The sequence below is a fragment of the Lonchura striata genome, chromosome 15 (genome assembly GCF_050655825.1).
Source record: "Lonchura striata isolate lonStrDom1 chromosome 15, ASM5065582v1, whole genome shotgun sequence".
Classification (NCBI taxonomy): Eukaryota; Metazoa; Chordata; class Aves; order Passeriformes; family Estrildidae; genus Lonchura; species Lonchura striata.
In genome coordinates this window covers 4,768,466-4,782,686 of record NC_140717.1, presented here as the reverse complement: position 1 = coordinate 4,782,686, position 14,221 = coordinate 4,768,466, and the positions used below count along the sequence as shown (strand labels likewise).

At 61.8% G+C, this 14,221-nt stretch overlaps 1 protein-coding gene across 3 annotated transcripts; it reads right to left on the bottom strand.

Annotated features, from left to right (window-relative positions):
* Positions 1-4,500: 4,500 nt before the first annotated feature.
* Positions 4,501-11,291, bottom strand: TESC (tescalcin). 3 transcript variants are annotated; one of them, XM_085592963.1, is made up of 8 exons: positions 11,068-11,291; positions 7,778-7,847; positions 5,913-5,993; positions 5,578-5,717; positions 5,445-5,506; positions 5,274-5,381; positions 4,854-4,901; positions 4,501-4,768 (listed from the first exon to the last, which is right to left on the bottom strand). In XM_085592963.1, the coding sequence occupies exons 1-8, from the start codon at positions 11,258-11,260 to the stop codon at positions 4,691-4,693; spliced, it is 780 nt and encodes a 259-aa protein (XP_085449089.1). In that variant the 5' UTR covers positions 11,261-11,291; the 3' UTR covers positions 4,501-4,690. The 3 variants fall into 3 exon arrangements, with proteins under 3 accessions (XP_085449089.1, XP_021405433.1, XP_021405434.1); XM_021549758.4 differs by having other exon boundaries at positions 11,203-11,291; XM_021549759.4 differs by having other exon boundaries at positions 5,578-5,639; positions 11,203-11,291.
* Between the last annotated feature and the right edge of the window lie 2,930 nt (positions 11,292-14,221).

Here is a 14,221-nt window from a genome sequence, read left to right as displayed (position 1 = left end):
AGTGGGAAGAAATGATGATGTCCGACTCCAGTGCAGGAGGCTGAATGATTTCTTTATTATTGAAATGTAAACTTTAAGGAATTTCGAGATTTTAGAGGAGCTAAGATTTTAGTTAGAAATAAGCCTTACTAGAGTTAATTGAAATAATAATAATAAATGAATAGGCCTTGATGAAGTTAGTAGTTAAGTAATAATTGATTGCTTGTCAGCACAATGTTCAGTTAGCTGGGTTTATAATGAAGAATACACAAACTGACAAATAGCTTTTAGGAACATAAGACAATTGTGGGGCTCCTCTGTTCTGAAACCAACTGAAGACAAGGAATGGGATTTCTACCAAGAGTTCATTTGTCATATTTGCATTGAAAAGTAGAAAGGTCAGAACGAGGAACACTTCATTGACTTCCTCATTTTGGGGCCCCTCCCCATGAAAGGGACCACCGACCCATTTCAAGGAACAAACTTCATGCTGAGTGGCTTTTGAAGTGATTAACATACAAAGTGAGGAATGGGATGTACCAAAATGATGAATATGGATTTGTATTTTGGGTATTCAATACTTGTATGGATAAAAGACTCTGTAATCACCTGGAAGCTGCGGTGTGGATTTGGGAGCTATCCCACACACAATAAACACACACTTTTAACTTTAAACTGTTAGAGAGTTTTTGTCCCTCACAGTTGGATATTGGTACCAGACCAATATCCATATTTTTTAATAAATCATTGTAACTATGCTATAATACATTAATAGTCTATTTAAAGGAAGATACTAAAACCACAAACCTACTTTTTCTACCTACCATATCTAACTCACAACTTGTGCCCCTCTCTGAGAGCCCAGCCCCAGGTGGGTTGGATTGGCCACCAGGCTCAAACAATCCTCACCAGAATCCAACCAAGCACTCACCCCAGGTAAACAATTCTCCAAACTCATTCCACATGGGAAAAACAAGGAGCAGAAATAGAAATTGTTTTCTCTTTCTTTCCTCTGTGCTCCTCTATGAAAAAATCCTGAGAGAGAGAAGGATGTGCCTGGCACAATTCTTAGCTAAAAAGAAGCGAAGTGTGTGTCCTGGTGAGGGGGATCCCTGCTGCACAGGGAATGTGGCATCGCAGGGGAGCTGTGGCTGTGCCACAGGGAGCAGCTCCAGGGGAGCCTGGCACTCCATCCTGCCGGGCAGGGCAGCTGGAAAATCCGCCCTGCCCCGCTCTGCTCCTGGCTCCAGCCCCCAGCACGGGCCCAGGAGTGCTCTGTGCCTCTGCTGGTGTCTCAGTCAGTGGGGGAAGAGCCACCCCGGGGTTTCAGGGGCTGCCATCCCTCTCCTGATCTGAGGAGTGGTGGGAGGAGGAGCAGGAGGTGCTTTTTGTGAGGTGCTCTGGGGGTCTCTGAACCCCCTTTCTTCCCCCCATGGCCTTTCCCACCCAGCTCTGCTCTCCTGCCCTGCCCAGCTCTGTCACTGGGGGGTGACCACAGCTGCTCTGAAGTGCTGCAGGAACCTGTTCATGTCCTCTCTGTCCCCTCTTCTCCTCCAGTGACATTTGCCTGCTCATTCCCACCTTCTGTGGATGCTCCTGGAGCTCCAGGTGCCTGGAGCTGGTGTCCCCCTGCTGCCAGAGGGGAAGGTGGGCAGCAGGGCTGGAGGTTCTGCTGGATTGAGCAGCAGAAACCTGGGGAAAGGGCCTGTTCCAGGACAGGATTTATCTGGCAGATTTTCATCCAGAAGCGTGGACCTCCAGCCTCTGGACCAAATTCCTCTTACTGGGAGAGCTGCAGGAGGGGGTTCCCTCTGTCACCCCTGCCTCAGCCACTCAAAGGAACGAGGAACTCCCCGAAATTTAGCTTAAAAATATCAGCTGCAGGTGGCTGCCCTGGCTGCATGGCTGTGGGGTCTGTGCTGCCTCCTGCTCTCCCTTCCCTTCCCTTCCTGGCCAGGTGTCCCCTTGTTCGGTGTCTGCTGCCACCCCCAAGTGCAGTGTGGCTGATGGATGGGGCAGATGGGGCAGTCTGTGCCAACCCCTGTGCCAACCCCTGCCCAGGGTCCCTGCCCTGCAGCCCTGGGCTCACTCAGCCCCCCTCTCTCCCCAGTCCCAGGGCTGCTGCTCCCTCTGGTGCTGCCCAGCCTTTGTCAGCCTCCCTGCAGATTTCCAGCGTGTTGTAAGGCAGCTTCCATTTCCAATTACCCTCTGCCGACCACGGCTGGGATCTGCCACGGGCTCTGAGCCGCATCCTGGCCCCACAGCAGAACCATTTTCCTTTAGGAGAGCTCTGGGCTTTGCAGGATTTTGCTGTGGCAGGAGCTCTGCCCTTGCCAGCTTTGCCGGGGCTCTGCCAGATTTCCCTGTGATTTTCAGGACGATTATCCTCGTTTCTCTGGGCTTTGCTGTGTGCAGCGTGATGCTCCTGCCCATCCCCGGGGCTCTCCAGCTCCGTCCCTCTGCTGGGCTGGCATCAGGCTCCACTCCCGGCTCCCTCCCTCTCTCCTGCCCTGTCCAGCCTCCTCCTGCTCTGCACTCACATTTCCCATAGGGAATTCCCAACACAAGCAAAGGGAAAACGCTGCAGCCACTTGTGTTGGTCCCTGCCTCTGTTTCCCAACCTTCCTCACTTTCCTTGCCGCTTAGAATATCGGGGGCAGCTAATTAACTCCAGGGATAATAATTATCCTCTCATCCATCCTCTTCACTCCTCCTGGCTTTCCCTTCCCGGCCCTTGCCGGTGCGGATCCTCCCGGGTGATTCCTCCGAGGAAATCGGGGTGTGGAGGGGGAGCGGGACCCTGATCCGTGTTAACCCCTGCAGCCCCGGCTGGGAGCAGCAGAGGACCTCGCAGGCAGCCAGGACCGTGATGGGAGCGCGGAGCCGGCAGCTGCATTAGGGAGCGGGGCGGCCCCGCAGCGTCCGGATGGAAATTTTAGTGGGAAAACGGGGAAAGGAGCTTGGCTTGGCTGCGGGAACCTGGGGATTTGGGGGGGAGCTGGATGTCGTTCCTCGTGTGCATGGGGTGGGGAGGGAGCGCTGGGGGTCCGGCACAGGGCGGGGGAGGAGGAGGAGGAGGAGGAGGAGGAGGAGGAGGAGGAGGAGAAGTTCAGGAGGAGGAGGAGGAGGAGGAGAAGTTCAGGAGGAGGAGGAGGAGGAGGAGAAGTTCAGGAGGAGGAGGAGGAGGAGAAGGAGAAGAAGTTCAGGAGGAGGAGGAGGAGAAGGAGAAGAAGTTCAGGAGGAGGAGGAGGAGGAGAAGTTCAGGAGGAGGAGGAGGAGGAGGAGGAGAAGTTCAGGAGGAGGAGGAGGAGGAGGAGAAGTTCAGGAGGAGGAGGAGGAGGAGAAGTTCAGGAGGAAGAGGAGGAGGAGGAGGAGAAGTTCAGGAGGAGGAGGAGGAGGAGGAGAAGTTCAGGAGGAGGAGGAGGAGGAGGAGGGGTTGCCGGGGCCATGGGGGTGCCCAGAGGGGCCCGAGGAGAGCCGGGGGAATCCCGGAGCCCCCAGTCCCAGCCCAGGCTGGGGGGCAGCGCCAGGAGCCCGGCAGGGCCCGAATGGCTCCTCCGGGAGCGCCGGAGCTCCATCCCCATCGTTCCCTCGCACTCAGCCCAGCCCAAATCCAGTCCCAGCGGCGCTGGCAGCGCTGTCCCGCGGCTCCGTGGGACATTCCCGGGGGGAACGGGACCGGCTCCATCCCCGGGCGGGTCCCCGCGGGCCAGGAGCGCCTGGGGGGCGGCGCTGCCCTTGCCCATCCCCGCGGCTCCGGGAGATGCTCCGAAGGGACAGGGGCACTTGGGAGGGGCCAGAAGCCCTAAATGCGCCCTGGGTGTTGGGGTGCAGAGCAGAGACCCCCGGTAATGCGGGCAAGAAGGAGGAGGTGTTGCTGCCGGCTGGCTCCGCACCCATCGCTGCCTCACCCGCGGGCTCTGCCGCTCCCAGCGCCTGCCCCTGTCACCGGGGGAAGCTGCTTTTTGATAAAACAAATAAATCTTCCCCTTGCTTTCCTAAAAATAGCCATTGCCCTTTTTTCCCTGCCTGCCTCCCCCCCAGCTCAGGCTGCCTTAGAGACAGAAACCCGCCTGGAGCCCGGCAGTCACTGAGCCGGAGCACCCGCCGTGCGCGGCGCTCGTTCTAGCGGGAACATGTGGGGGCAGAAGGCGCCTGGCTGCCAGGAACCCACGTCCCCGCGTCCCTGCTGCTGCTCGGGGCTCCTCCTGCCTGCCTCCGGCCGGGGGGGATGGTTTGGGATTAAACTGGGAATATTCCTTGTGCGGCTGCCACCACCTTCCCTGCAGGACGCAGAGTGGGACGCGGAGCCCCTGCAGGTGCCGAGGGTGCTGCCTTCAGCTCGGCATCCCCATCCCCGCCCCTCCCCACGGCCCGGGATCAGCCCAAGCTGGCCAGCTCCTTCCCCACAGAGGCTAAACATCCAGATTGATGGGGCAGCCGGGATTTGTGCAGGGATTCGGCTCAGGGGAACACTCCACCACGGAGTGACGGATGGACGGAGCGTTTCTCAGCCAGGACTAAAAAGAGAAATATCTTTTTATTACAGATAAAAGCCTCTGATGTTTCTAGAGGGCAGCCCCAGCGTGGAACAGGCACACGAACCGTGGAGCTGGGTCACAGGACATGGAGCTGGGTCAGCGGTCATGGAGCTGCTGCTGGGTCATCTTCCTCCTCCTCCTCCTCCTCCTCCTCCTGCTGCCGCCCCTCCTCAGTAGCAGTGGGCGATGGTGTCCACGTTGAGGAAGCGGACGTGCATCTTGGTCTCGATGTCGATGCCCTGCCACATCTGCCAGGGGCCGGGGCTGAGCGGGGCCGGGGCCACCCCCGGGCCCCGCCGAGCCCGCCGCGGCCACCGCGGAGCTGCCACCGACCTTAAGGAAATCCTCGAAGGTGATGCCCTCGTACACCTGGTCCGGGCCCTGCCGCGGGGAGAGGAAACATCGCGGCTGCCCCAGGGTGATGGCGAGGGGCGGCCAGGGCTGAGGGACACATCTCCCACGGGTTCCTGCCCTGAGCCCCATGGCCAGCCCCAGATTGGTTCCCAAACCCCCGCGGCTGAGAGGAGCAGCCCTTTCCATAAGCAGGAAGGATGGGGATTTAGGGGATGCTGTTTGTGATGCCCTGCTCATGAGAAAACATCACCCTGGAAGCTGCTGCCTGCACAAACCCCTCCAGCCAAAGCAGCTGTGGCACAGGGAGACGCCCTGGGAAGCAGAGACACCTCCCAGCCCCATTTTTGGTGGCACCACAGCCCCTGCAGAGCAGGGCAGCGCTCCCAGCTGGGCTCCCACCATTTGTCCCACACAGATGCTGGCTGCCTCCATCATGGCCCCGTCGGCGATGGATCGAGCCGACTCCTTCTCCAGGTGGGGGTTCCCTGAGAGCAGCTCCTCCACCACCTGCAAGGCACAGGGTCAGGCCAGGCCTGGGCGCGGCGCGGGGCAGGAGGGAGCCCACCTCACATTTCTGTACTCCTGCAGCGTGATCTTCCCATCATGGTCCGAGTCGTACATGTGGAACAGGACTGCGAGGGACGGGGGGACAGGGTCAGGGCAGCCCCTTCCCACCAGCCCCAAAGGCCGGGGAGAGCCTCACATTTCAGCTTCTCCTTGCGGAAGCGCTCGAGCTGCTCCTCGTCCATGTTCATCTCGATGGGTCTGAAGTAGGACATGATGGTCAGGAAATCCTCGAAGTTGATCTCGTCCGCCAGCCCGTCCGACTCCTGCCGCAGGTTCCTGGGGGTGCCGGAGCCCTCAGTGATGGGGAGCCCCCACGGCATCACCACACCCCAGCAAAGCTCTGCTTTGTCCCCAAAATTCCGCTTAAATGTCTCATTTTCCACCCCGGCCCTTAGGGGGAAGGTCCCTGCCCAGCCCCATCCCATTTCCGGAGGATAAATCCTCCCTCCCGGGCTGCTGGGGGGTTCTCACCGCTTGTCAAAAAAGGCGTGGACGATTTTCCCCCTGATGGGGTTGAACTCCAGGTCGGGAATGCTGTCAAAGTTCTCCTTGCTGCAAAGAGGACACAGAGAGCCCAGAGCGGGAGGGGGTGGGAGGAGGGAGAAGCTCTGACAGCCCCCGAGAGACCCAACCCTTCCTTCCAAAGAAATCACAGAAAAATAAAGGAGTTTTGGATAAAAACCCTTTTATCTTCTGTTCAGACTGAGAGCAAGTCTGTGCTCAGGGATTTTATCCCACTAGAATGGGTCTTGGGGAAGCTCTTGGGATGACCCCAGGGCCATTTGCATGGCTCCAGATTTTGGAGTTTTCCCAGGAAAAAGGCCTCAAGCAGGGCTCACTAAGGCACAGCAAGGAGATCCTGCTGTCCACCCTCCCCTCAGCTCTGTGCTGAGCCCCTGCTGGGCATTTGCTCTCTGGGATTTATAAAGCAAATGAGGCAAGAAATAACCCCGGGGAGCAGAGAGCAGCGGGAGCTCGGAGCTCTCCCAGTTCCCTGGGCAGCCACCGAGGAGAGGGACAGGAGCAACTGCAACCCCCTTTCCCTCCCCAAAACTGATTTTAAAGCTGGGGAGTGATGAAATGTTTGTCAGGAGTGCCCCTGCTCCCAGGCCACTGTGTCACTGTGTGTTTTTCCTGGGAATATTTGCAAGGCCACGCTGCAGGAGCTGGCTCAGGGGTGGCTCAGGGGTGGCTGGAAGGACACTCAGAATCCCAGCCTGGACTGGCAGCCCGGGGAAGGGGACACGTGGAGGTGGCCCTGGCAGTGGGGCTGGGATTGCCATGGGGCTGGGATTGATGTGGGGCTGGAATTAGAATGGGGCTGGAATTATAATGGGGCTGGGAATGAAGTGGGGCTGGGATTGATGTGGGGCTGGGATTGATGTGGGGCTGTTTTTTTCCCGGGCTGGGATTGATTTGGGGCTGTTTTTTTCCCGGGGCTGGGATTGATTTGGGGCTGTTTTTTTCCCGGGGCTGGGATTGAAGTGGGGCTGGTTTTTTCCCAGGGCTGGGATTGAAGTGGGGCTGGATTTTTCCCGGGGCTGGGATTGATTTGGGGCTGGATTTTGCCCGGGGCTGGGATTGATTTGAGGCTGGGATTAATGTGGGGCTGGGATTGAAGTGGGGCTGGATTTTGCCCGGGGCTGGGATTGATTTGGGGCTGGTTTTTTCCCGGGGCTGGGATTGATGTGGGGCTGGATTTTGCTCGGGGCTGGGATTGAAGTGGGGCTGGATTTTTCCCGGGGCTGGGATTGAAGTGGGGCTGGTTTTTCCCGGGGCTGGGATTGATGTGGGGCTGGATTTTGCCCGGGGCTGGGATTGATTTGGGGCTGGATTTTGCCCGGGGCTGGGATTGATGTGGGGCTGGATTTTGCCCGGGGCTGGGATTGATTTGGGGCTGGATTTTTCCCGGGGCTGGGATTGATGTGGGGCTGGATTTTGCCCGGGGCTGGGATTGATTTGGGGCTGTTTTTTTCCCGGGGCTGGGATTGATTTGGGGCTGTTTTTTTCCCGGGGCTGGGATTGATTTGGGGCTGGTTTTTTCCCAGGGCTGGGATTGAAGTGGGGCTGGATTTTGCCCGGGGCTGGGATTGATTTGAGGCTGGGATTAATGTGGGGCTGGGATTGATGTGGGGCTGGATTTTGCCCGGGGCTGGGATTGATTTGGGGCTGGTTTTTTCCCGGGGCTGGGATTGATTTGGGGCTGGATTTTTCCCGGGGCTGGGATTGATGTGGGGCTGGATTTTTCCCGGGCTGGGATTGATGTGGGGCTGGATTTTGCCCGGGGCTGGGATTGATTTGGGGCTGGATTTTGCCCGGGGCTGGGATTCCCGTACCGGATCGTCAGCTGGTCCTGGCTCAGCTGCTTGAAGCGCCGGTGCAGGTGCTCGATCTGCTCAGAGGTGACTGCCAGGGAGAGGACAGAGGTGACAGGGGCTGAGCCCCAGGGACCCTTGGGACACCCCTCTGTGCCTGTCCCCACACCCCGAGCCCTGGGGCAGGGTCCTGGGCACTCCTGTGCCACCCCCACTCCCTGTGCCCTGTGCTGGCTGCAGGGACGTGCCAAGGGCTGGTTTATTCCCTGTCCCGCTCTGCCTGGCACAGAATGGCACAGTGGGATCCCACCCCCAGCTCAGGATCCCTGCTGCCAGCCCACTGGAACAGGCTTGGCATTTTTGGGGTGGTTGGCACCGTGGGCAGAGCTGTGCCCAGGCAGCTCCTCTCGCCCTGCCCCGGCTCTGCCTGGAGCCAGGAGGTTCCTCCACATCCACAGCCATGGCAGCTGCAGGAAATAACTCTGGGATCAGAAATCCTGCCAGCAGCCACCTTCCCCTTGCCAGGGAGGAGGAAAGGACACCGAGGGGGCACAGCAGCCCCCCGAAACCAACGCCTGGCTTTGAAATTGCTGCCACTGCTCAGGGTGAGCCACGAACCATCGGGGTGGGCACTGCCCCAGGGATGCACCAACCCCATCCCAGGGCACGGGGCTGCCAGGGGGCACCAGCAGCTCCCTCTGAGCCCCACGGGTGCTGGGCTCCAGCCTGAGCTCCCCAGCACCTCCCCAGTGCCCTGAGCTCCAGCACAGGAGTTTATCTTCCCCGGCTGCTGTGCAGGGGCTGTAACCCAGCTCTAACCCCCCGAGCAAATATTGACAGGGGCCATTGCCAGGAGGCAGGGAAGGGCTTTGGAGCTGTGTCTGTGAGCTGGGGGCTCTGGCTGGGCCCACAGGCTCCTGCAGCCCCGGCTGGGGCTGGGCACGGGGCAGGGCTGCCCCAGCAGCTGGAAATCAGCCACCCCTGGCACCATAGAGAGACCTAAAACCACGTTAAAGCACGGCTGAGGGGTTGCAAAGGGTTAATTACAGCAAGACAGCAGGGTCAGGGCTGGGCTGAGCTGCCTCCCTCTCTCCTTTTTATGATGGTAAAATAACATCCTTTGCTTTCCCACTGCTTCACAGCCTGGAAATAGCAGCTCTATTGATCAGCGGGGCTGGGCCTGCTCAGCTCTCTGTTACCAGCCTGGAAAACCCAGCTGGGCAGGGTGGATCAGCCCCCCGAGGATGGGTGTCCCCAGCCCCCCGAGGATGGGTGTCCCCAGCCCCCCGAGGATGGGTGTCCCCAGCCCCTCTGAGGATCCCCTCAAACCCCCTTTACCTCCCCCCCCGGCCCCGCTGGCTCCCAGGTGAGGATGCCCAGAGCCCCTGATCCATCCCCTGGATGCTGTCTCCCCCCATCCCTCCTGGCTGCTGCTCTGCTGCTGCCCCATGGCAACTTTCCCTGGGCTTTGCTTTCCAATTTTGGCCATGCAGGAGTGACCTTTTGCTCTCTGCCCTGACGACATCTCTGTCACCATGGGAACAGCTGGGCCACCAAGCCCAAGCGGCTGGGGCCTGGGTGCACACCAAAAAGCTTTGATCTCTCAGAAAAATGTCCCAGGCACCAAGGGGACAAAGAGCTGGGTCAGATGCTCGCGGTTGGGCTGCCCTGAAAGGCTGGAGGAGGCTTTTCCTCCCTCTTTCCCCATCCTGGGGGTTGCAGCTCTCCCAGCATTGCTCTGTCCTGTAAAGGTGGCAGTGCTTGGCTGCTTTCTGGGGAAAAAAAAGGGGAAAATCTGCAGAAAAGGCAAAAGCTTTGCTGGAAGAAGGGCTGGCTCAAGGGCAGCAGAGGCTGCTCGTGTCCCTGAGAAGCATCTTGATGCTGCAGGCCCGTGTCCAAGCACAGCAGCCTCCTCTAACGGGGGAAAAATGGGATTTAAACCAAAGGCAGCTGCTTGCTGTTCCCAGCCTTGTGTGGTTTGTGCTGCTTGAGCAAAGGGAAAGGGGCACTGGGGGGGCTCAGCCCCCGCTGCGGGACCGGCCTGGCTGCGGGGAATGGTCACAGCAGCCCTCTCCGGAGAGGAGAGGGAGGGGAAGCGGCCCGAGCAGCCCCTCGGGTCCCTCCATGGGGCAGAAGGCAAAGGAAGGAGCCACGGGCACCTGCAGGCGGCTCTGCCCTGTCCCGGCTCCTCCCAGGGTGCTGCAGCAAGGCTGCACATCCCCGAATTCCCCGGGACCCCGGCAGCAGCCACAGCACGGGGGGAGCACCCCGGCCGCGGCTCCCCCTGCCCTCCCTGCTCTGGCTCCGGGGAGATTTTTGGGTGCTGCCCTCGCGAGCCCTGCCCTGGGGCTGATCCGCGGGGCACCGGGGAGGAACCTCCCACGGGCAGGTGTCCCCGTGCCGGAGGTGCCGCTGCAGGGTCCCCGGGCCAGGGGGTTCCCCAAAATCCTCCTCCCACCCTGGGCTGCCAGGCTGGCACCCCGCGGGCTCCCCAAGAGCCTGAGGGGAGGGGAGGAGAGGAGAGGAGAGGAGAGGAGAGGAGAGGAGAGGAGAGGAGAGGAGAGGAGAGGAGAGGAGAGGAGAGGAGAGGAGAGGAGAGGAGAGGAGAGGAGAGATGAAGTGAGATGTGACCCCAGGAGCAGCAGCAGCACTGAGGACAGTCACCAGACCCTGTGGCCATGGGCAGAGCCGCCCCTCTGCCCTCCCTCCAGGGCAGCGGCTCAGCGCGGCCGCAGCGGGAGGATTCCGGCTCCAGGAGCTCCCCGATCCCGTGCCCGCAGCTGCCGGTCCTGGAGCGGTGACACTTGCCAGGACGGCCACGGCCACCCCGTCCCACGGCGCGGGCCCTGCGGGGAGCCCCGGGTCCCTGTCCCTGTCCCTTCCCCTGCCGGTGGCTCCATCCCAGCCCGCGCCCCGGCGCTGTCACGGCGCGGTGGCTCCGGGGCAGAGCGGCCGTGCGGGGACAATGCCCTCCGTGCGCGGTGGCGCGGGTGGCAGAGCCGGGCTGGGGCTCGCACGTGTGGCCGCTCGACGCCCGGGCTGGTGGCACGGTGGCAGCGGGGACACGGCTGCACGCCCAGGGTGACATGGTGGCACCCTCTGGTGACAGTCCTGCACCCTCCCCCCGCTGCATCCCCCAGGTGTCACATCCCGCTCTCCGCGCCCAGGCGACACCTCCGCACCCTCCCGAGGGACATTCCCCGCAGCCTCCCCGCGGCTCTCACGGCACGTCCCGCACCCCCTGCACCTCCTGCAGCCCCCGGCCACCCCGGTGACATCTCCTGTCCGCCCCCTCCCTCCCCGGGCGGCACCTCCTGCGCCGCTCCCCGGGTGACACGTCCCGCACCCCCGGGCGATGCGTCCGCTGCGGGTCCCGCCGTCCGTCCGGCGGGGCCGGGGGCTCCGGGCGCGGGGGGGATGAGCTGGGGCGGGTCCCCGGTACTCACAGCCCGTCCTGTCCGCCAGCTCCCGCATCTCGGCGGGCACGGAGTGCGCGGAGCCCATCCCGGGCCGTGCCGGGAGCGCCGCCGCGGGCGCTGCGCCGGAGCCGCCGCCGCTTTTAAGGGCGGGCGCGGCGGGGAGGCGGCGGCGGCGCGGCGGCCCCGGGGCCCTGCGCGCCCCCGCCCCGAGGCAGCGCGGGGCCCGCGGGGCTGGCACCCCCGGGGAGCGGGGCGGCCCCGGCAGCGCTGCGGGCACCGGGAGCCCCCGGGAGGGAACAGCCCCGGCAGCGCTGCGGGCACCGGGAGCCCCCGGGAGGGAACAGCCCCGGCAGCGCTGCGGGCACCGGGAGCCCCCGGGAGGGAACAGCCCCGGCAGCGCTGCGGGCACCGGGAGCCCCCGGCTGTGCCCCCGCTCCCGGCTCCGGCGCTGCCCCCGGTTCCCGGCGCGGGGATGGGGCCCGGCTCTCCCCATGGATACCCGCCCGCACCCCCCGGCTGCCCCGGCCTTGGCACTGCCCGGGCTGTGCCCCTGGGTGGGCAGGGACAAAGCCCAGAGGGACCCCATGAGGGGGGATTCCCCAGGAGGCAGCTTTGGCAGGCGGGGGGCTCTGTCAGCGTCGCCCCTGTGCCACAGTGGCACTGGCAGGGACAGGTCAGCCACGTCCCAGGGGCACGGGGAAGAGCAGAGCCCTTCCAGGAGTGCAGGCAGAGGTCTGGGAGCAGCTCAAGCAGCACAGCACACCGCGGCGGTAGGTAGCACGTCAGTGTTGTTTATTTGTTTAAAGCCAAATATAAACAGGAAAGGAATGAAATCATTCCCAGCCTCCAGCTGTCCAGGAAAATACCTGTTTGTAAATAAAATGGGAGAAAGGAGAGATGTCCCCATCTTGCAACCTCAGCTGTCAGTGTCAGGGGCCCTGGGGCTCAGGGCTCCTCACCCTCCATTCCTGGGCCAGCAGTTTTCCATCCAGTGTGGAATTTTGCCCAGCCCAGGCACTTCCAGAGAGGAGGAGGGAAGGAGGTGGGACATAAATGCAGCACTGTGTCCCTGCTGCCAGTCCCCGTGTCCCCCATGGGGAAGAGGCAGCAGGGACAGGCAGGGCCCTCAGAGCTGGGATACCCCAGGAGATGCCCACGAGGGTCAGGACAGCACCTGGAGCCAGCTCGTGTGCAGGTGGAGGTGGCCTGGAAAGGACCAGAGATCCCAGGGATCCTTCTCCAGGCCAGAGCAGCCCTTTTCTCCTCATCCCCCTGCTCCCACAGCTCTGCCCGGCCGCTCTGGATGCTCCCGGGGTTTGGTTTTCCTGCAAAGATTGGAGACAAACTCCCACGGCTTGTCAGAGCCTCCCTGCCTGCCCTCGGCTGTGTCAGGAGGGATCCACAGGCCTTGGAAGCGCTTCCCAAGAGGAGCCAGGAGGGCACCAGCAGCTCCTCAGCCTGGCCTGGAGCAGCAGCACACCCAGACCTCGGCCTCCAAGGCTGGAGAGACCTCCCAGGGATGCTGCTGGCACAGCACTGCTGCCCGGGAATGGCACTGCCAGGGAATGGCACTGCCCGGGAATGGCACTGCCCGGGAATGGCACTGCCCGGGTATGGCACTGCCAGGGAATGGCACTGCCCGGGTATGGCACTGCTGCCCGGGAATGGCACTGCCCGGGAATGGCACTGCCCGGGAATGGCACTGCCTGGAATACCCCTGAGTGCCAGCACCCAGTGGCAAAGGCTGGAACCAGCCCTGGCTTTTCCTCACCATCCAGCCAGTGAGTACTCCTGCCTTCCTGCCCCTTCCCAGCCTCCTCTTCCCCCATTCTGGATTTTCTCCTTCCCCCTCTGGATTTGAAGGTGCCAGCACCGGGGCTCTTCTGTCCCCAGGACAGGAGGCTGGTGGCAGGCAAAGGGAAGGGAGAGCAGGAAATGACTGCAGGGAATTCACCCCCTGCTCCCCAGGACTGTGGCACAGCACAGACCTGGCCTGGCTTTGCACCTGGGGGGAGAGAGGGGAGGCAACTCCAGCTCCTCCAGAAAGCCACACAAGCCTTCCTGGGAGAGCTCCACACACAGGACAGGACAAACCCCCATGGACAGCACCAGCAGCACCTTCAACACGGACACCACGGATCCAGACATCAGCCACACACACACACACACACGGAGCTTTTGGAATCCACTGCTGGGGAGAAGGTGACTGTGCCTGTGCTGCCAGGAGGGGAGGGGCACAGGCAAACCCCAAATGTCACCCCACCATCCCACAGAGGTGTTCCCACAGTGCTGGGCCGTGGATGTGCAGCCTGTGGGAACCCAGGTGCATTCCAAGAGGCTGCTCCAGCATGGACACAGAGCTATCCTGGGGGTTTTCCAGCTCTCCCTGGCCACCCTGGATGTGTCCTGAGGGGTTTCCAGCTCTCCCTGGCAACCCTGGATGTGTCCTGGGGGTTTTCCAGCTCTCCCTGGCCACCCTGGATGTGTCCTGGGGGTTTTCAGCTCTCCCTGGCCACCCTGGATGTGTCCTGGGGGGTTTCCAGCTCTCCCTGGCCACCCTGGATGCTGGGCTCACAGCTGCAGGTGCTCACAGGGGAGTTTCTCCTCCCCAGGACCAAAAGCCTCCACCCAGGGCAAGCAGCACTGGAGGCAGTGTGGACACCTGTCCCAAATGGGAGACCAAGGGAGCTCACCATTCCCTTTGGGTTTGTGTCAAATCCCAAAATCTGACTTGGCCCCTGGGCTGAGGTTGAGTGGAAAACACACTGAAACAGCCCAATCTTTCAAAATCTGGCACCTTCAAGGCTGTGTCGGTGCTCTGGGTGACCCCAACACCCACAGCCCAGGTGTGGGTGTGGGCAGCACCCAGAGCAGGTCACAGCTCCTCCAAAAACTCCTGCCAGAGGGATGGGAATTTGCTTTCAGGGCTGCCCTGAGTACCCAACCCTGCTGCACCCCAGGCCACACCAGCCTGTGGTGAGCAACAGCTCCTGGGCCAGGCTCCTCTCAGGGTGTGAGCACAGAGTGACCCCAAAAGGGCCCTGCT